Source organism: Cherax quadricarinatus, chromosome 55 (assembly GCF_038502225.1).
Source record: "Cherax quadricarinatus isolate ZL_2023a chromosome 55, ASM3850222v1, whole genome shotgun sequence".
Classification (NCBI taxonomy): domain Eukaryota; kingdom Metazoa; phylum Arthropoda; class Malacostraca; order Decapoda; family Parastacidae; genus Cherax; species Cherax quadricarinatus.
Window position 1 is genome coordinate 3,713,684 of NC_091346.1, and position 23,732 is coordinate 3,737,415.

General features: G+C 40.2%; 1 protein-coding gene across 1 annotated transcript in view; it reads left to right on the forward strand.

Annotated features, from left to right (window-relative positions):
- LOC128699006 (putative methyltransferase DDB_G0268948) overlaps positions 1-23,732 on the forward strand; it is a gene marked incomplete at its 3' end in the record, with an annotated part of 108,342 nt that overhangs the window by 62,963 nt on the left and 21,647 nt on the right. The window contains 1 exon segment of the mRNA XM_070096786.1: positions 1,627-1,729. Within this exon segment, the coding sequence (XP_069952887.1) occupies positions 1,627-1,729 (103 nt within the window).

The window sequence follows — 23,732 nt, forward strand, 5'->3', positions numbered from 1 at the left end:
GTATTAGTATGTCACCATTAAAGATACAACCTCAACAGGACCACTTGATACTGGAGTGTCACAGGGAAGTGTACTTGGTCCCCTGCTCTTCCTCTCATACATCAATGATCTTCCTAATGTATCACAATACCTGAAGCCAATTCTCTTTGCTGACGACACGGCTTGTTTCATCTCCCACCCAAATCTTGCCATGCTCAACACCATTGTTAACGAGGAACAACTAAAAATATCTACATGGATGACAGCTAATAAACTTACACTCAACACTGATAAAACCTTCTATATTATGTTTGGTAACAGAGCAGGTGATGCACAACTTAACATTAAGATCAACAACACTCTTATTGCTAAACATAACGCGGGCAAATTCCTGGGCCTACACCTCGACAGCAACCTGAAATTCAGCACCCATATCCAGCACATAACAAAAAAAGTATTCAAAACTGTTGGGATCCTCTCTAAGATACGTTACTACGTACCACAATCAGCCCTACTCAGCAGCAATTACCCACCTAAAGCCAATAATAACCCAACAGAAAGGCACAATAAGAATTATCACGCAATCCAATGCTAGGCAACACACCTCCTCCCCCCCAACTCTTCGAAGACCTAAACTTACTCACTCTTCAGAACATCCACACTTACTACTCTGTAATCTACATCTACAGAACCATAAATTCCAATATTAACCCTGAACTAAAACACTTCCTTGATAGTAGTGACAGGACTCATAGACATAATACAAGACAAACATCTCTGACATTCCCCGTGTCCGGCTAAATCTATACAAAAATTCAATGTACATAAAAGGGCCTAAAATCTGGAACTTCCTGCCTGAAAACTCAAGAACTGCAGACACAACCACCATTTTCAAAAGCACCGTTAAAAAAAACATCTTATCTCCCTTACACACCCCACAGGTAACTTAACACATGAAAACGACCTTATCTTGCACATATCCAAAACAAAATACACTTATTGATAACTGTGACTCCCCCTAATTAGTAAGTAAGTAAGTAAATTTATTCAGGTATACACAATACAGTTACATAGAATTATCATACATAGCAGCATATGTGTAGAGAACCTAGGATAACCCAAAAAAGTCAGACAGAGTGACTTATTTCCATTGGGGTCCTTTAATTATTTCCATTGGGGTCCTTTACACATGATTGTAAACATAAAATTCTGAATACAGCTGTTGCTTCATAATTCTTAAGCTAGTCATAAGTTTGCCTAAGACACTTCAATATAGAAACTATATCATACCAAATCGAGACCATTTTCATTAATAGATAAACTAATTGTTAAGTTCTTAAATATTTTGAACTACCTCAGTTTTGTATATCTAGTTAACCTTAATACCAGTATGATCCATATCATGTGCCAATATAAAGTAAGAACTAGTATTAGTCTGCCCGAAATACCTAGGCATACCTAAGCATACTAGCGGCCTTCTTTATAATAAGTATTTTATAATATGTTATAATATGTAAACCCCACATTGTAATATTAACAGAGAAATAAAGAATTTTAATTTAATTTTTAATTTCTAAAAGGTCTCAGATTCCAACCACGATTTTTTTATGTCAGTATAAATATATATAGATTCCTTTTATTCTACAGAGAGGGAATAGCTGAGCGCCTTCCTGTTGAAGATGAGTCTGCTGAGCTGGTCACGTCTTCTGTTGCTATCCACTGGTTCAATCTGGACAAGTTTTATAAAGAGGTAAAGAAGCTTAGTTAATTCTATGCCTCCCTGTTGGGATTTAAGAACATAAGAAGGAAGGACACTGCAGCAGGCTTACTGGCCATGCGAGGAAAGTCCACTTCTCCTACTGACTTAAGTAAATACCCTAACATAGTCAGGTCAGGTCACTTTCACTTAAGGAAGGAGCACGGCATCTGACCTAGTAGCACAAGCTAGTCAGGTCCAACTCACACTTACCCACACCCACTCATGTATTTATCTAACCTATATTTAAAACTACACAACGTCTTAGCTTCTATAACGGTACTCGGGAGTTTGTTCCAATCATCCGCAACTCTATTACCAAACCAGTGCTTTCGCATATCCTTCCTGATTCTTAATTTTTCCAGCTTAAAGCCATTGCTGCGAGTCCTGTCTAGGCTAGATATTTTTAGCAAGCTATTTACATCCCTTTTATTTAATCCTGTCATATCCAGTCATATCCCCCCTAATTCTATGCATTTCTAGACAGTGCAAATTCAGTCTATCCTCATAGGGAAGATTTCTGATACATGGAGTTAACTTTGTAATCCTCCTTTGTACGTTTTCCACTGCATTTATATCCATTCTGTAATATGGTGACCAGAACTAAGTAAATAAGTAAGTTTATTCAGGTATACACAAATACAGTTACATAGATCATCATACATAGCAGCATGTGTGTAAAGTACCTGCGACAACCCAAAAAAGTCAGACAGAGTGACTTATTTCCATTGGGGTCCTTTTACCTTATTATTATAATATAAAGGTGATAATATCTTATTATGATTCTATAAAGGAGATAAAATCTTATTATCATACTATTAAGACTATCTACTACACGAGGGTCATTAAGACTATCTACAGTACGAGGGTCATTACTGGGAATAAGGTAAAATTACACATAAAATTACAAGCGTGTTAGCTAAAAAAAAAAAAAAAACATTCCCTTCCCTTTCTGTAGCTACATTCATCAGACATCTTTTGGCACTCTTCTTAAACTGGTTCATGCTATGACTGGCTTTGACAAGTGTGGGCAGTCTGTTCCATTCCTTTATTGCTGTACAATAAAAGGTGTTTGAAGCCTGGCCACTGACTGTGTGTACTACAAAGTTGTGCTCTCTCCTCCTAGTACTATGATTGCTTTGATTCTCAACCTTGACAAAATTGGCAGCAAGATATTCTGGACACTGTTTGTGAGCAATTTTATAAACATGATTTAGCTTCAGGTGTTTTACTCTGTCTTCAACATTCAGCATATCCAATTGCTGTAATTCATCCTGGCCTACTCTCTTGGACCCAGGTCCAGGATGAATCTTACCATTTTGTTCTGGATGATTTGCAGTCTTTCAGTTTTTTTTTTTTTTGTCAAGGCAGAGTACCATGATGAGCAAGAGTTAATCCATATGACATTGTATAAGGGCTAGACAGAGTCCTGCAAGCTTCAGTAGGTAGACACTGTGCTTGTCTATAGAGGAATTTCAGTCTGGCATTCACTTACTTTACTACACTATACCTTATCAATTCTCCTGACATGCATGGATCAAAGGGGACTTTTGGAACTTATTCGGCCCAAGAAGTCCCAACGGGGAAAAACACACTGTTCGAGGGCCCTTTCACCCAACACAAACATTCTCTCCCGAGTTGGCGTGGGTGGATGGTAGGTACTTCTTGATTTATAGATTTACCCTTCAGGGAAGAAGAAGGTAGTTTTACTGCTAGTACACTAATGTTAGGATTATTAAGGCAACTGTAGATAATAATAATGTAGACCTAAGACCTTAACATAGGTAGTAATAGGCCAATAATGTAGGTAAACACTAGGTTTAGTTAGCTAGGGAGAACTGGCATCCCAAGTTTGAACGATGAGGCGTGGGTCTCAAAGACGCTAGCTCTCTCTTCTTAGACCAGACATCACCTGGACAAGACGTGCCATGATCAGCAGACGGCGCCCCCCACGTGTCTTCACATATGAGATCTGGGGAAATCTGGTAGAGGCACCTCGATGTACCGTAGATGACCTCCTCCGTCAGGCCCATACAGTAAGACAAGACCTCCACTCTATCATAGGATTCTGGCCAGTTTCTGGGGAAAGCTGTGAGTTGAACTGTGGGCCTTTGTGCAGCTGGCAGTGCATGCCCAGTACATACCAGCATCTCTTGTCAGTCTAGAAGCGAGTGTCCGTGTCTGCATAGTTATACTAGGGGATACACACCCTCTTGGATATAGGAATTTCTGAGGTGCAGGCAGGTCACTAATAACAATTGAATATTGCAGGAATTAAGGCTCCCGGTTGCACGTGGTTTCTGAGGGGAAGTCCAAAGGGGCTAAGCTTAGGGAGGTTGAAGATCAGGATATATGCTGCAACACCAAGTTAGTCAGTCCTTTAAACGTGCATGCAGGCGAGATTTCTTGCAACATCAATCATTTATGAAAATCTGTCCTATAAGCCACTTGTGAGGCTGAGGTACCGACTTCAGAGCTCGGTGTCAACAGAGCTTGCCAGGGTAGGCGACTCACTTGGAGGCAGTCCAGACAAATTTTCACAGGAACTCCAAGATATCTTACTGAGGAAACTGAAGTGACGGGCTCCCCATTACACTGGACATTAAAATTATTTACCCTTCTCAGTTTGTTTCGTGCCAAAGAGAATGGCTTCAGTTTTCCCGAGGTGTAACGATGGTTTGTTGTTTACTAACCATTTGCTGCAGGACTCCAGTTCCAGTGTTAATACATTAGCTATATCCTGTGGGTCTTTACCTGACACTAACGGAGCACTGTCATCTGCATACAGTAGGAGTTTGCACTTGACACTGATAGGCATGTCATTAACATAGCATAGGAATAATAAGGGACCCAGAATACTACCTTGGAGTACTCCACATGCTATCGGCAGGGGTTGTGATTCCGTTTTAGAACATAAGAACATAAGAAAGGAGGAACACTGCAGCAGGCCTGTTGGCCCATACTAGGCAGGTCCTTTACAATTCATCCCACTAACAAGCATTTGACCAACCCAATTTTCAATGCTACCCAAGAAATAAGCTCTGATGTGCAAGTCCCACTCAAATCCAACCCCTCCCACTCATGTACTTATCCAACCTAAATTTGAAACTACCCAAAGTCCCAGCCTCAATAACCCAACTAGGTAGACTGTTCCACTCATCAACTACCCTATTTCCAAACCAATACTTTCCTATGTCCTTTCTAAATCTAAACTTATCCAACTTAAATCCATTACTGCGGGTTCTCTCTTGGAGTGATATCCTCAAGACCTTGTTAATATCCCCTTTATTAATACCTATCTTCCACTTATACACTTCGATCAGGTCTCCCCTCATTCTTCGTCTAACAAGTGAATGTAACTTAAGAGTCTTCAATCTTTCTTCATAAGGAAGATTTCTAATGCTATGTATTAATTTAGTCATCCTACGCTGAATGTTTTCTAACGAATTTATGTCCATTCTGTAATACGGAGACCAGAATTGAGCTGCATAATCTAGGTGAGGCCTTACTAATGATGTATAAAGCTGCAGTATGACCTCTGGACTTCTGTTGCTTACACTTCTTGATATAAATCCCAGTAATCTATTTGCCTTATTACATACGCTTAGGCATTGCTGTCTTGGTTTAAGGTTGCTGCTTACCATAACCCAAGTCCTTTTCGCAATCTGTATGGCTAAGTTCTACATTATTTAACTTATAAGTACTAGGGTTATGAACACTCCCGAGCTTCAGAACCTTGCATTTATCTACATTGAACTGCATCTGCCACTTTTCTGACCAAGAGTAGAGTTTGTCTAAATCCTCCTGAAGTTCCCTAACATCTACGTTTGAATCTTCGTGTCATCGGCGAATTTGCTCATATCACTAGTAATTCCTTCATCAAGATCATTGATATATATTATAAACAACAATGGGCCCAAGACTGATCCCTGTGGAACGCCACTTGTTACTGATCCCCACTCGGATTTAACCCCATTTATGGACACTCTTTGCTTCCTGTCTGTGAGCCATGATTCGATCCACGAGAGCACCCTTCCCCCAATGCCATGAGCTGCTACTTTCTTCAACAGTCTTTGGTGCAGAACTCTATCAAATGCCTTACTAAAATCTAAGTAAATAATATCAAATTCTTTATCGTGGTCAACAGCCTCAAAAGCTTTACTGAAGAAAGTTAATAAATTAGTTAGACAAGACCGGCCTTTTGTGAATCCATGCTGAGTATCATTAATCAAGCTATGCTTATCGAGATGGCTTCTTATAATCTGAGCTATAATTGACTCTAGTAATTTGCCTACAATTGAGGTCAGGCTTATTGGGCGGTAATTTGACGGTAACGACTTGTCCCCTGTTCTAAAAATAGGAATTACATTAGCCATCTTCCACATATCAGACACTACACCTGTTTGAAGAGATAAATTAAAAATATTAGTTAATGGTTCACAGACTTCCATTTTGCATTCCTTTAGAACCCTTGAAAAAACCTCATCAGGACCCGGTGACTTATTTTGCTTCAGTCGGTCTATCTGCTTCACAACCATTTCACTAGTGACTGTGATGTTACATAATTTATCTTCTTCTGATCCACTATAAAAATTAATTACCGGAATATTATTAGTGTCTTCCTGTGTAAAAACCAAGAGAAAATAATTATTTAAAATCGAGCACATTTCATTCTCTTTGTCAGTAAGATGCCCATAGTTATTTTTAAGGGGACCTATCTTATCTCTGACTTTTGTTCTATATACCTGGAAAAAACTTTTTGGGTTAGTTTTAGAATCCCTAGCAACTTTAATTTCATAGTCTCTTTTAGCTTTTCTTATCCCCTTTTTAATGTCCCTCTTAATGTCAATATACTGATTCATAAGATGACCCTCGCCTCTTTTGATACGCCTATAAATTCCTTTCTTATGCCCTAGTAGATATTTCAGCCTATTATTCATCCATTTTGGGTCATTTCTATTAGATTTAATTTCCTTGTAAGGGATAAACGTTCTTTGAGCAGCAAGATAATAGTCTCCCCTGGTCCCTATCTAAATTTGGGGGACGGTATATCACACCTAAAATTAATTTTTCATGCCCCTCTGAAAATTTTATCCAAAGAGACTCTGTATGTGTTACTTCAGACTTAATACCAGTTTTTATGCAACAGTTCAAACGATCTCGGACATACAATGCCACGCCACCCCCCTTCCCGATACTTCTATCTACTTGGAACAATTTAAAACCCTGAATGTGACATTCTGCAGGCATGTCCCGACTTTTTGAATTAAACCACGTCTCAGTAATGGCAAATATATCTATGTTACCTGCACTAGCAACTAGTCTCAACTCGTCCATCTTATTCCTAGCACTGCGACTATTTGTGTAATAAATATTTAAAGACCCTCCTCTCTCTTTACCCTTCCTGCTCCTTTCTGTTATTCCACTAAACCTATTACTGTCCTTGTCAATTAGTGCCACTGGCTTTCCAATATCCACCTCATTTTGCCTATTACTAGTTCTCCTAGTACTCATATTACTACCCTGCAACTTCCCACCAAAACCCATACCACTAACTATTCCTAGTTTAAAGACCTAACAGCTCCCTCCACTGCGTTGGCCAGTGCTCCCACCCCACACCTAGATAAGTGAACCCCATCCCTGGCATACATGTCATTTCTGCCATAGAAGAGGTCCCAGTTGTCAATGAATGTTACTGCATTTTCCTTACAGTATTTGTCCAGCCAGCAATTGACACCAATTGCTCTGGACAACCCTTCATTTCCAACTCCTCTCCTTGGCAAAATGCCACATATGACAGGTTTCCCACCCTTCCTCCTAATTATCTCTATTGCTGACCTATACCTGCTAATCAGGTCCTCACTCCTACATCTGCCAACATCGTTGCCTCCAGCACTGAGACAGATAATAGGATTGCTCCCATTACCTCTCATGATGTCATCCAGATGGCTAACAATATCCTTCATCCCAGCCCCAGGAAAACACATTCTCTGCCTCCTACTCCTATCCTTCAAGCAGAATGCCCTATCCATGTACCTAATCTGGCTATCCCCAACAACAACAATGTTTTTACCTTCCTTGGCGTCGTCCGTCGTGATGTTCCGAGTAGTCGACTCACATTCGCCAGGTAGCATTACACCACTTGTAGAATTCGTCAAGACGTTCTCGATGGTCTTCGTTTGGGTTTCTAGGGATGTCTTACTCACGTCTGCCAATGCTTCTTTGGTGCTCGTTGTGGCATTCCCAGTAGAACACTCACATTCGTCAGGTAGCACCGAGAATGGGTTGGAAGTTTCCACGGTAGTCTTCTGGTTTCTCGTTGTTTCTGCCTCTCCAACCGTTTTCTTGATCTTCAGCTTGGTTCCATGTTGCCCGGCCACTGACCAAGCTTCCCTCTTAACCTGGGGACTCACAACAGAAGGATTACTACGAATCCTCTTGTTCTCCTCTGTTAATCGCCGTATCTCCATCTTAGCAACTCTGAGCTCTTCTCTCAGCTGCTGGTAAAGTTGCTCAAGAGAGGGCATCCTGGTTCAGATTCACAGAGAGCACACAAACAGGTCTTCACAGAGCTAAGTACATGTCACCACTGGGGGTTACCTGTATGTACCTCAACGTTACATGCATACAAGTAATCTCATTGGGAGACAACAACCATATTGTTTACTGTAGTCACCCCGTGTAGACATGTGAGAAAACTTAACCACCCCTGGTCCCTGCAGGTGGTTCCTTCGACCTCACAATCTTATCCATATCTATCCAAGACAAGTATGAATTGGATAGCACCCACAAGTACAGCGCTACTAATTAATTGTGGACTGTATAGATTATATTAGTTTAACTGAATGAAGGGGGAGGGGTAGGTTGCACATGTATATATCTATCAAGGAAAAAACACGTGTATATAATACCACTACTATACCAGATATTCTCTGGTGGTCACTTGATGTAGCTGGATCACACACAACCTATCCAATTACAACATACCTAACTGGCCATTATCAGTCTGCTATAACTAGAAGGGTTACTTAACTGTGGGTGATTGATGCTCATTTCCTCCATTCACCATCTCATTTCGATGTCCTGCTACACCGACACGGTTCTTATTCCAGCAGGATGAGGTATCTGTTGGTTTGTCCCAGTTTAGAAGTCGGGACTCCATAAAACCTTCACTATCCTCGGAACAGGAACCACGAGGTCTACACGTGTTCACTCGGAGCAAGGCGACTTATTTCACTTCACACATTCTCTTAACTTAGTGTTATTATCAGTGACTACATTACAATTCACATGACGATTTAATGTCTCATAATTATTATGTGCATTAGAGGTCACTTCATTAAGATCTGAGACCGATGAGTGATGATTAAATCACAGGTATTTTCCCCTTAACACACTCCATGGCATCCACCATTATTCACTAATTTTACCACTTTATTATGGTGGTCCCGTAAATCTTCCCTCACTCTTCACCAGGAACAGTTATGACACTTCCTATTATGAAGTGAGGCCTGTATTAATTCTTAGGCCGCCGTGAATGCCAATTTCCTGGTCCCATGCTTTCCCAGCCTGTTAACTCCATTCCACTCCTGCTCCTCTGATGCCCCATCTCGACCTCTCCCCTGCCCATCAGCGCAGGCGCAGAGCTTTCCTGTTGGTTCTATTTCATTTTCAAATACATTTTTTTGACCCATGTCAACACATTAAACACTTATTAGGCACTATAGATTCGGAAAATTAAAATATTTTCCACACTGCGGCCGGGCAGAGGTCGTTGTTAGACGACTTAAATAACATGGAGTACAATTTTCCCATCTTCAATGGCCACCTGGCTTGGGAACTCCAACATTGTTATTTACATAATCAATTAATTTCTTTCCACCTGTTAACTCCTCAGGTAGGTCTCCATCATAAGCACACTCAAACTTCCATGCTTCATGTATTAACAATTTCCCTCTTATTGTAAGGTGTGACACTAAGCCTATACTCTCTGGGTTAATTTATACTGGTATTATTAGACTAACAATAACAAGTCTCTTTCAGTATCTCAAGTCAGCCCCAGTACATTACTGCAAATAGGCACTTCAACTCCAGGGCTATCTTTATTTAATGATCCCTCAAAATGCACTAATTACTGTTCCATTCCCTCAAGGGCATCCTTGCACCTTGCATTATTTCATTAACCCTTTCATATATCATCATTAGTTCCTCTTCAGTTGACATCACACCCTGGAAATTGTCCACATAAGATTATTTACCCAATTACTACGCTCAGTGGACCACCTGTGCACTTTAGGTGTGCATTTATCGTCGCCTGAAGTAGGAACAATTTATTATTTAACTGTTTATTAATTATATCATTATATGCAGTCAACAACTGAGCCCTTTAACTGTCCATACGCCATCCTATAATTAGTAGGTAATTCTGAACGGTTCAGCTTCCACGGAAGTCGCACCCAGTAATGTCCAGATTCAAATTTAACATCCTTCAGGTACTGTCCCTGAGTAAAGGAATCATCTGGACTTTCCTCATTGATATTAATTCAAGTTTTTTATCTATAAGGGTTACAATGTGGGGTTTACAGGTTTTGGGTATTGTGTGGCTTACATGTTATAAAATACTAATTACAGAGGGGGCCACTAGGACACCTAGCATGGCTAGGCATTTCGGGCAGACTTAGATTAATTCTTAACATTAAATCCCTATGCTGTCCAGCTCCCACAAATTAGTGAACATTAGAATGGTATAAAATACCGACAGGTTGTTAGGTAAGACACATATGCAACAGTTAGGTATCTTTATTTCGAAACGTTTCGCCTACACAGTAGGCTTCTTCAGTCGAATACAGAAAAGTTGATAGAAGCAGAAGATACTTGAAGACGATGTAATCAGTCCATCACCCTTGAAGTTTTGAGGTGGTCAGTCCCTCAGTCTGGAGAAGAGTATTGTTCCATAGTCTGACTAATGTTCTCAGAGCGGTTACAAAGTATGTGGTCAATTAGGGTGGCTGAGAACTGTGTGATCCGTGTTGGTGTGTTAATTAGTTGAGTGTAACTTATCTAAATGAGGCCTAACCAAAAGATATATATTGTTCAAGAACAACCTGAGGACTTCTATTATTTATACTTCCTGATATGAAGCAGAATTCAGTTAGCTTTATTGCGAACACTAATGCATTGTCTTGGTTTCAGATTACTGCTAAGCAGAACTCCTAAATCCTTTTCACAATCAGTAATATTAAGATCTACATTATTTAGTTTATATGTGGCGTGGTTATTTACCTGTCCAACATTTAGAACTTTGCACTTGTCTATATTAACTTCATCTGCCAATTCTCCGGCCATTGCATCAGTCTGTTCAAATCATCCTGGAGTGCTTTAATGCCCTCATTAGAATGAATTGGAAGGCCTATTTTGGTGTCATCAGCAAATTTGCTTATATTGCTATTTATTCCCTCATCTATGTCATTTATGTAAATTGTAAACAACAAGGGGCCCAACACTGATCCCTGTGGAACACCGCTTGTGACGTCCCCCATTCTGATTTCTCCTCATTTATGCAAACTCTCTGCTGCCTATTTGTCTGTCAACCATGCCTCTACCCAGGAAAAAATTTCTCCTCCTATTCTGCGTGCCTTACATTTCCTCAATAGCCTCTGATGTGGAACTCTGTCGAAAGCCTTACTGAAGTCCATATACACAATATCATATTCAATACTATTATCTACCGCAACAAATGCATTAGTGAAAAAAATTAGGAACGCCCCTTTGTAAAACTGTGCTGAAATTCCTTCCTTATCCAATTTATGCCTTTCAAGATGGCTATGAATTGCCTCGGCAATTACTTATTCCATAAATTTTCTCACTATGGAGGTAAGGCTTATTCGTCTATAGTTCGAAGCTAAGGACCAGTCACTTGCCTTGTAAATAGGTATTACATTTTCCATTTTGCACTTGTCTGGCATTATGCCACTTTGTAGTGATATATTGAAAAGATTAGCCAAAACACTTGTAAACAGTTCATCAGAACCTGGGGAATTGTTAAGTTTTAATTTCTCTTTGTCTGAGGACCATGTCACTAGTTACCCCAATCGTGCATAGTTTATTATCGTCCTGTTCGTCATAATTAATGATTTCTGGAATTTTGCTAGTATCTTCCTGAGTAAAAACTAAGAGCAAGTGTTGAAAATTCACACATTTCCTTATCACTGTCAGTGATCTGATCTGAGTTACTCTTAACGGGCCTATCTTGTCCCTAATCTTACTTCTGTATACCTGAAAGAACCTTTTTGGGTTAGTCTTTGAATCCCTTGCGACTTTAGCCTTATAATCCCTCTTTGCTTTTCTTATTCCTTTTTTTTCTGTAATTGAATATATTGATTTCTTAGCTGCCCATCCCCTCTTTTGATATGCCTATATGTGCCTCTCTTTTGACCAATAAGATGTTTTAATTTATTGTTTTTCACTTGGGATTATTTTTGTTAGATCTAATTTCCCTACTCGGAACAAAAGTTGTCTGGGCAGCTAGAATTATGCTCTGAAAAGCATCATATTGACAACCAACACCACCATCCTGACCCATAGTCAGGTCATCCCAGTTTAGCCCACCCAGGTAATTTCTCAATCCCATGAAGTTGGCCAAGCAGAGGTCTGGGGCAGAGACTTGATTGCAGTTATTTGGGTAATTCCATGATATATTGAAACTAAGTTATTTGTGATCGCTTTCCCCAAGCTCATCATTAGCCTCTAGATTATTGATTAGTAATTCTTTTTTTGGCAAGAACCAAGTCAAGCGGGTTGTTTTCTCTAGTTTGTTATGTCACAAACTGTTTTAAAAAGCAATCCTGAACCATATCAAGAAAGTCACTGGACTCAATTTATTGTCCGCATCGCTCCCGGGCCGTGCGGACCTGCTGCGCAGACGCTCCTGATTGAGTTGGCTTTTGCGCAGTTTACCTGACTGAGCTGCCCCTAGCGTTGGTTGGTGGAAACTTTTTCTCCAACATGGCGCTGAATAGCAGAAGACGAATCAATACTGTCTGCATTGAGATGATCCGTGGGGCTGTCACGGGATCCAACATGGATTTATCGCTACGAGCAATCATTCGCGATACCTATGGTATAGCAAATGAGGAGGTATGTGGTGTCGCACTCAATGGAACGACGAGAATCTTCGATAAAATGACGTCTGCACGAGTCTACGAGGCGGTGGTCGACAAGTATCAGGAGACCACCATACCGGTTAATACAGTTGTGTCGGTGCAACTCCATGATGTATCTCGACAATACACATGGGTGAAAATCAGGAATGTGCCTTTTGAGGCGACTGATTTTGATATTAGCAGTGAACTGCGTAATTATGGAACGGTTCACATAGCCACAGCAGGGAGATGGGCAACTGGACCGTATGCAGGTACGCTGGAAGGTACATATACTGTTAAAATTACTCTACGACATCCTATTCCTTCATATGTCGTGTTGAAGGAATTACGGACTCAAGTCTATGTAACGTATGTGGGGCAACGACGTATGTGTTGGCTATGTGGGTCATATGACCACATCGCGGCGCAGTGTGGGAAACGAAGTGGGTACCCGGCACAACAACGGCAACGGCAGCCAGTGGGCGAGGTAGGCGACGAGCGAGAACAGCCTCTTGCTACGCCGCCCCAACAACGATTGTCATGGAGTGAGGAGGTGGACAAAGAAAAGGAGCTCGAATCGCCAGTTGTAACGCTACAAGGAGAATCTCAGTCTTTGGACATACATCAGGTTTTAGAGGAGAGAATACCTAATATGGGTGAAGAAGTGGTGGTGTCTTTGGTAAAGGCGTTGGATGTCTTGTTAGAGAAATCGGTCCTAGATCATGTGGGAGACCCAGGCTTAGTTCGGGGGACGGCTGTGAATGATGGTATGGCAGGAGATGACGTTTTGTCGACGAGAGAGTCTAAAGGATTGAAGGTGCATGCAGTAGAGGTGGAGGTGCATCAGGACGGTGCTTCAGATGTCCAAATGCAGGTGGAGAGCGGGACACGAAAGAGGACTGCAGCATCATCGGATTCTGATGATGTGCTCACTCCTGCCCAACGCCCTGGGAAAAAGTCTTGGGTGGAGGTGCAGCAGAGAATGGTGAACCCAAGGATCAAGGGATTGCAAAGGTGATTCCCAACAAAGGGGAGAGGGACAGAGGTGTTGCAAAACGAACTGGGGTAAAGTCAGTGTCGGGGACAAAAGGAAAACCCATTTGTTGAATTCAAGTGTTTTACAATAAATATTAATGGGTTGAGAGCTGAGAGGAAGCTTAAGTGGTTTAATGAGTATTTGGTGCGATTAGGTGTGGATGTGGTATTCTTACAGGAACATAATTTTAGGCCTGGTTATGAGTTGGATATGAGTGGTTATAATGTATACATGGAACATGCAACACGTTTGAAAGGTGGGGCTGCCATTTTGGTAAAGGAACCTAGCCCGTTTATAGTAAGGCGTAGTGAAGGGGGGGAGGGGAGGGTAATTAGAGTGGATGGAACCTGGGGTAGGGTTCCCATTAGTTTAGTATGTGTATATGGCCCGGCTGAGGGTGATGAGAGTATTGAAACTAAATTTGTTCAGGACGTACTTGTCTATTTTTTATGTGGTTTACCGAATGTTGCAATAATAGGCGGAGATAGGAATTGCGTGATACGTCGTAAAGATGTGGAGCCTAGAGGTGCGAGGTGTTCTTTGGGTATATTGGGGGATTTATTGACCGGGGTGGGGTTAAAGGATGTGTGCGGGGGGAGGGGAGGGATGGTAGAGCATACCTTCATTAAACGAGGTTATGCGGCAAGGTTGGACCGAATGTACGTGCCTTGTGCGGTTACTGTGAGGAGGGTGGATGTGATAGATGTGGTTTTTTCGGATCATAGAGGTGTTGTAATAGATGTGAATATTGCGGGTGTGCCTCGGAGGGGTCCATCATTTTGGAAATTAAATGTAAGGTTATTTAAGGAAGAGGATAGTCTTTTGTCTTTTGGACATATGTGGGATCGTTTAGTGGTTGAAGCACCAGGGGATGTTGCCATGGTTAACTGGTGGGAAACGATAGCCAAAAAACGTATTAAGAAATATTATATTAATCGAGTGACGAGATATAATCAGTTACAATACGGTTTTCAAAAATATTTAGAGGGGCAGTTGCGCGAATGCTATGCACAAATTAATGCTAATTATCCTGTTATTGAAATTGAAAGTTTGAAGGAACATATACGAAATTTACAAAATGAGAGGTTTGATGGGGAAAGGCTTAAGGGCGGGATTGAGGAGGTTTTGTGTGGAGATCGGCCGTCGGCGTGTGTGTTGCGGAGTCAACACAGACGTCGCAAGGCAATGGAGTTAATGGGGTTGAATGTTCAGGTAGGTATGCAAGGGTATAAAGTGGATCAGGTGTTGACGACGACTGAGGGTATGAGTGGGTATATTGATGCTTGGGTTAAGTTGAAAACGCAAAGTGTGGGAATAAGCAAAATAGCATTACAGTCCATTCGAAGGTTTGTGCGGTGTGAGTTGAGAGAGCATGATCGATTCGTTTTGGGAGGGCCGATAACGGAGTGTGAGACATGGGAAGCTTTATCCGGGGCGCAATTAGGTAAGGCACCAGGAATTGATGGGTTGCCCAGCGACTTTTATCTTCAAAATTGGAGCGTTTTAAAAGGGTTTTTGGTAAGATTATTCAATATCCTTAAGCGGGATCGGGTCTTAGGGGCACAGCAAAGCATGGCTGTGGTCGTACTAGTGCCTAAAGGTGAGCCATTAATAACAGTCAAAGACTATCGTGCTATTTTGCTGTGTGATGATTATAAAAAAGGTCCTGGGTAAAGTGATTGATAAGGGACAATATGGGGTGCCAGGAAGGTCTATGTATGACGGGCACGGTTTGATTAGAAGTTTTATTGAAGAAAGAGTAAAATTGGGAGGGGGAGGGGTGTTGGCTATAGATTGGGAGGCGGCATATGATAGTGTAGAACGGGAAGCGTTATGGAAGATTATGAGATGGCAGGGGTTTGGAGAGGAAATTATTTCATGGGCCAAATTACTGTATCAAGATGCATCCTTGAGGGTGCAGGTAAATGGAAGGTTTGAACAAATTCAGATGAGAAGGGGTCTACGTCAAGGTTGTCCCCTTTCACAAATATTTTTTGCGTGTTTACAGGATCCCTTTTATAGAGGAATTAGGGTCTTATTAGCAGCTAATGGGGTAGGTAACGAAAGGGGTGGGGGGGCTGGCATTGTTGGATATGTTGACGACACAACGATTTTAGTAAGTGGTAACAGGGATTTGCCTCGGGTGGAAAAGTTAGTGAATGTTTTTGAAAAGGCTTCTGGTATGTCAATTAATAAGGAGAAAACGAAGTATATGGATCTTGGGGATGGGTTAAGTGAGGAATGTGAAGTAGTTGAAAGGTGGAAAAAGGTGGACCAATTACTGATATGTGGGATCGTTTATGTAAGTGATATCAGGTTAGCACAACAAATAAATTCAGTGCGTATTGTAGATGGTGTACTGAAGCGCCTCAGTGGTTTACGAGCTGCACACTTAACTTTGCATCAAAGAGTAATTACAACGAATGTTCTATTATATAGTAAACTGTGGCATGTTGCAGTAATATATCCGATACTTCGTAGTGAGATACAAAGGTTACAAAAGCGGGTTTTTAGATTCATTTGGGGTACTGGAAGCGAATGGTTAAGTAGAGCGGTTGTCACACTCCCGGTTGGCCGAGGAGGGCTGGGTCTTATAGCTGTTGAAAAGAGGATTATGAGTGTGTATTTGAAACGTAGTTGTAAGCGGGAGGGGGGGGGGGTGGCGAGGGAAGGCGGACTTCATAAGATACGTCAGGATATGCAACGGTGGTGGGTGGGTAGGGAGTTCATAATAGGTGAGGCAATGTTACGGGTCATCATAAACATGAGAGATCCTTCACATATTAAATTGGGAAACCTTGATGGGGTGGATGGTAAGGCAGTGGTAGCGGTGGTAGAAGGGATTTATCCGATGTATGATTGGCGTAATATTTGGGGGCGTTTGAACAAATTGCATTTAAAACCTAAAGTACGAGAAGTTATGTATAGATTTTTACATGGGATCTTACCATCTGGAATGGTTTTATTCCATAAGAGAATACGGGAGGATGGGATATGCAAGGCTTGTGGCGGATTGGACACTATTTTCCATATGGTGTATTTTTGCGAATGTATTGAACTAATAAGGGTTTGGTTGGTAAGGTTTGCAGGTTAGTGGGAGGGGGGGGTTTGCAGGTGTTGAGGGTTTTAAGTTTAGACATAGGTGGGGTGAATCAAATGGTAGAGAATGCGGTAGGGTATATAATTACGGATTATATTTATATGTCTTGGGCTATGAGAGGAGCGAACGTGTGTGAAAGAATTAATGCGTTAATAGCAACTTTTTATAGGACAAAGTGTAGAAATAAGGAGGTGTATGGGGGGAGATGGGAGAGGGTTAAGTGAGGGTTATAGGAATTTCACATTACGGGATTTAAGGGAGTTGACAGGCAGGTAAGGGGGATGAAATGGGCTGGTTTCCTAGAATGGGCGGTAGCATGATGAGTTAGTTTTATGGAATGTTACATGAGGTATGTCCGGGGTGCAATTTTAGCATTATTTGTTCTGAGTGTTTCAAATACAATACAGTTATATTTGGAATTGTCGACTTATAACTTTATATATATTTACTTTCATGTATATATCATTAATGGTTTTTTCTTATAAACATTTTCAATGAAATTCAATACACATTTTCTATGCGTATTTATAATTTTGATACAATGTGTAAATGTCAAAAAAAAAGGCTTTTTATGTTTCAGTTTAATTACAATGTATTTTTGTAAGCACAATTGAATTGGTTGTCAATAGAGGCATAGTGTGTTATGATATATTAGTGTATTGTTTTTGTTTTTAATTTGTCTAGATGGTGGCAATACTATGTATGTAGTTAAGTTTTTTAGGAAACCTTGAAGCTGAAAAGAATGGATGAATTATTCGTGGTGGAGTTGACGTATTTCTTATAAATGGCGTTGGAAGTGATTGTGTTAAATTTGACAATATTATTACTTTATATTATTATTTATATGTATGTACCTGAATGGTAAATTGAAGTCTGAATTTTAGAGGTGAAGAATGGGTTTTCCTTTTCATTGTTCTTTTTTTTTCTTTATGGTAATACAAGGTTGTATCATGTACACCAACGAATATGGTTAGGGGTATGTGGTAAATTTTCGTGTTGATTAGATATTTATAATACAGATGGAATACTAGGCTTAGGTTAGGGTAAAATTATGATAATTGTGAAATGTTCCTTGATACAATCGGCTCTTTATTATGCAAATTGGGAAGAATGGTTCTACGTATGGCATTATTGATAAATGTTGAGCTAATTCTAATTGTAGGTACGATGTGCAATGTACAAGTGCACACCTGGGCGAGCAGCTGCGCGGACCGTGCAGTTCTAATGGACCTGTATGGTCGGTGTAGGTGTTCACTCGGATGTGTTCTTGACATCATAGGTTCAGTTATTACCCTATATTTCTTTCCGTGTTCAGAGCAGAAGGAATTTCGTCTGTAACTAAATGATGAATGTATACTTGTATTTTATTATTCTAATGTACATTAAGAGCAAGGATGATTAATTGGAGGAAGAGTTAATATAGGTTGTATGTTTTTTTACGAATGTTAACTTATCCACATGTATCTAGTTTTTTTTTCTTTTTATATTTTATTTAAAACCATACACAAACATGAGGCACAAGAAAATTCAAACAAATATATTGCACTGAATGAAAATCCTGACATCGGATATTGAAACAATACCTATTACCATTACATTGTTAACATTATAACAACTATACCCAATACTATATCTGATGCCGAAGCTTAAACTGTCCTAAACTAGATACATGTGTATAAGTTAACAATAGTAAAAATGTAACCTAATTCTTCATTAAATTAAGCATTCTATCTCTTAATTAGCCCGGAAATGATATATGTACAGTACAATTATCCTTCATTATTTTTTTTCCTTTTCCTTCTGCTCTGAACACAAGAAAGGAATATAGAATAAGAATGGACCTACATAAATTTAGAAACCTCATATGCAAACCACTACAGTAATCAGCACAGGTCTATTGATACATTCCTCTCGTTATGAGAATACGTTCAATTTTTTTCCAATAAATTGCTTGCCATAAAAACATTGAACCTCCTTGTTATAATAAATAGTCTTGTAATGTCAAGAATCATTACACCATTATCACAAGTTATACCATCTACCTAAGCCTAGTATTCCTACTACAATATGATTATCGTAACAAACCATAAATTTACCAAAAACCCACTAACTATTCTAAATCGTTGATGTACATATTTACAACGAATAACAAAAAAAAAAATCCCACTCTTCTCATTCTAAATATTTCTGACTGTCAGTTCTCCTACATGTGCTAAACAAAGGAATTTTAATATAAAACATACTGACATATTTAACACATTCACATCCACCTTCAATTATAATGATACCTCCATTCAACCAAGAATAATGCATTCACCTGTATTAAAGCTACCCGAGGTCCTAGCCTCTATCACCCCACTGGGAAGACTGTTCCACGCATCTACAACTCTGTTAGAAAACCAGTACTTACCTATGTCCTTTCTAAATCTAAATTTATCCAACTTAAATCCATTATTCCTGGTTCTTACCTGGTTCGACACCCTTAGTACTTTATTATCTCCCTTGTTTATGCCCGTCATCCACTAATACACTTCAATGATATCTCCCCTCATTCTACGCCTCTCCAGAGAGTGGAGATTTAAGGCTTTGAGTCTATCTTCATACGGGAGGTTTCTTACACAGTAAATCATTTTAGTCATTCTTCTCTGTATGTTCTCTAATGAGTCTATATCCATCCTGTAGTAAGGGGACCAAAACTGAGCAGCATAATCTAAATGAGGCATCACTAGTGATGTATAGAGCTGTAAAATAACTTTTGGACTTCTGTTACTTATACTTCTTGAGATAAATCCAAGTAATCTGTTAGCCTTGTTGCGCACACTAAGGCACTGCTGTCTTGGCTTTAGATTTCTGCTTACCATGACTCCCAAGTCTTTTTCACATTCTGTATGATCAAGCTCTACTTCACCTAGATTATAGCTTAGAGGGTTATTTTTATTACCAAGGTCAAGTACCCTACACTTATCCACATTAAACTTCATCTGCCATTTTTCAGACCAAGACATTAATTTGTCCAAATCGTCCTGGAGTTCATTGACGTCCTCCTCAGAGTGAATTATACAGCCTATCTTTGTATCATCAGCAAATTTACTCGTGTCACTCGTAATCCCTTCATCAAGGTCATTAATGTAAATTATGAACAAGAGAGGGCCTAAAACTGATCCTTGTGGAACGCCACTAGTGACCAATCCCCATTCAGATTTCACTCCATTAATGGTAACTCTCTGCTTTCTATTGGTAAGCCATGCCTCAATCCATGCTAGAACTTTATCTCCTATACCATGAGCTGCTACTTTTCTTAAGAGTCTCTTGTGAGGTACTCTATCGAAGGCTTTACTAAAATCCAAATAAACAATATCATATTCCTTATCACTGTCAACTGCCTCAAATGTTCTATTGAAGAACGTCAGTAAGTTTGTCAGGCAGGAACGACCCCTCGTGAATCCATGATGAGATTCATTTATCAAGTTATGCTGATAAATTAGACACATGTGCAACTCTTGGGTATCTTTATTGAGGAAACGTTTCGCCACACAGTGGCTTCATCAGTCCATACATAGGAGAAACTTGAAGAACAGGAGGAGAATGAGGTAATCAGTCCCTCAACCTTGAGTCGATGTGTTCAGTCCATCAATCTTGGACTGATTGGATTGATGGACTGAACACATCGACTCAAGGTTGAGGGACTGATTACCTCATTCTCCTCCTGTTCTTCAAGTTTCTCCTATGTATGGACTGATGAAGCCACTGTGTGGCGAAACGTTTCCTCAATAAAGATACCCAAGAGTTGCACATGTGTCTAATTTATCAGCATGTCGGTTCTCTGAACCATTCATCTACATCAAGTTATGCTCTTCAAGGTGACTTCTGATAATGTCAGCTATAATTGATTCTAATAACTTGCCCACTATAGATGTCAGGCTTATTGGACGATAATTTGAAGGAGTGGACTTATCCCCTGATTTGAATATAGGAACCACATTAGCCATCTTCCACAACTCTGGCACAACACTGGTAAGGATGGACGCATTGAATACACTCGTTAATGGCTGACTAAGCTCCATCTTGCATTCCTTAAGTACCCTTGAAAACAACTCATCGGGTCCCGGGGACTTATTTTGTTTCAGTTTGTCTATCTGTTTAATAACCATGTCCCTCGTGACAGTAATATTAGTTAACTTAAATTCATCAGGAACTAAATAATTGTTAATTACTGGAATCTCATTTACATCTTCCTGTGTAAAAACTGACAAAAAATAGTCATTAAATAAGGAACACATTTCCAGTTCATTATCCGTCAGCTGTCCATTCCCAGATTTTAGAGGTCCTACTTTTTCGTTCACCTTCGTCCTATACACTTGAAAGAATCCCTTTGGATTAGTCTTTGATTCATTAGCATCATATATATATAATCCGTAATCATATACCCAATCGCATTCTCAACCCTTTTATTCACCCCAGTTATATCTAAACTTAAAACCCTCAAGACCTGCAAACCCCCTCCCCCCACTAACCTTAAAACCTTACCCAACCAAACCCTTATGAGTTCAATACAATCGCAAAAATACACCGTATGATAAATAGTCGCCAATCCACCACAATCCTTGCATTCCCCATCCTCTCGTATTCTCTTATAGAATAAAACCATTCCTGACGGCAAGATTCCATGTAAAAATCTATACATAACTTCTCTGACTTTAGGTTTTAAACGCAATTTGTTTAAACGCCACCAAATATTACGCCAATCATACATCGGATAAACTCCTTCTACCGCCGCTACCACAGCCTTACCATCTACCCTATCAAGATTTCTCAATTTAATATGTGAAGGATCCCTCACGTTTATGAAGACCCGTAACACTGCCTCACCTATCATGAACTCCATACCCCCCCCACCACCGTCGCATATCCTGATGTATCCTATGAAGTCCGTCTTCTTTCGCCCCCCTCCCGCTTATAACTACGTTTTAAATACATGTGTGACAACCGCTCTACTTAACCATTCGCTCCCTGTTCCCCAAATAAATCTAAAAAAAGTTTTTTGTAACCTTTTTAACTCACAACGAAGTATCGGAAATATTACTGTAACATGCCATAGTTTACTATATAATAGCACATTCGTTGTAATCACCCTTTGTTGCAAACTTAAATTAGCAGCTCTTAAACCACTGAGGCGCTTCACAACACTATCAACGATACGCAAGGAATTTATTTGTTGTGCTAACTTGATATCACTTACATAAACGATCCCACATATCTTTATTTGGTCCACCCTTTCCCACCTTTCAGCAACCATTCCTTCCTCACGTGACCCTTTTCCAAGATCCATATACTTTGTTTTCCCCGTATTAATCGTCATGCCAGAAGCCTTTTCAAAAACTTTCACTAACTTTTAAACCCGAAGCAAATCCATGTTTTCTCTCACCAAAATTGTCGTATCGTCGACATATCCAACAATGCCCGCTCCCCCATCCCTTATATTATCCATCCCATTTGCTTCCAATAAAACCCTTATCCTTCTATAAAAGGGATCTTGAAAACAAGCAAAAAAAATTTGTGAAAGGGGACAACCTTGACGCAAACCCCTTCCCATCTGAATTCGATCTCCCAACCTCCCATTCACCTGCACACGTAAGGTTGCCTCCTGATACATTAATTTGGCCCATGATATAATTTCCGCCCCAAACCACTGCCATCTCATGGTCTTCCATAATGTCTCCCGTTCCACACTATCATATGCCGCCTCCCAATCTATAGCCAATACCCCCCCTCCCAATCTTACTCTTTCTTCAATAAAACTTCTAATCATACCGTGACCTTCATACATAGACCTGCCCGGCACCCCACATTGTCCCTTGTCAATCACTTTGCCCAGGACTTTTTTTATTCTGTTAGCCAAGATCCTTCCAAAAATTTTATAGTCACCACATAATAACGAGATTGCACGTTAATGGCTCCCCTTTAGGAACTAGGACGACCACAGCCAACCTTTGTTGTTCCCCTAAAACCCCATCCCGCTTCATTATATTGAATAAACGTACCAAAAACCCCTTTAAAACGTTCCAATTTTGAAGATAAAAGTCGATGGGCAACCCATCAATTCCTGGCGCCTTACCTAATTGCACCCCAGATAAAGCCTCCCAAGTCTCACACTCCGTTATCGGCCCTCCCAACATCAAACGATCATGCTCCATCAGCTCACACTGCACAAACCTACCGATTGACTGCAATGCAATTTCACTTATTCCAACACTTTGTGTTTTCAATTTAACCCAAGCATCAATTTACCCACTCATACCCTCCATCGTCGTCAACACCTGATTCACTCCATACCCCTGCATAGCTACCTGAACATTCAACCCCATTAACTCCATTGCCTTGCTACGTCTGTGTTGATTCCTCAACACACACGCCGACGGCCGATCTCCCCACAAAACCTCTTCGATTCCACCCTTAAGCCTTTCCCCATCAAACCTTTCATTTTGTAAATTTCTTAGTTGCTCCTTAATTCTTTCAATTTCTATAACAGGATAATTAGCATTCGCTTGTACATAGCAGTCGCGCAACTGCCCCTCTAAATATCGTTGGAAACCATACTGTAACTGATTATATCTTACCCCTTGACTAATATAATATTCCTTAATTCGCTTTTTGGCTATCGTTTCCCACCAATTAACCAAAGCCACATCTCCAGGTGCTTCAAACACTAGGCGTTCCCAC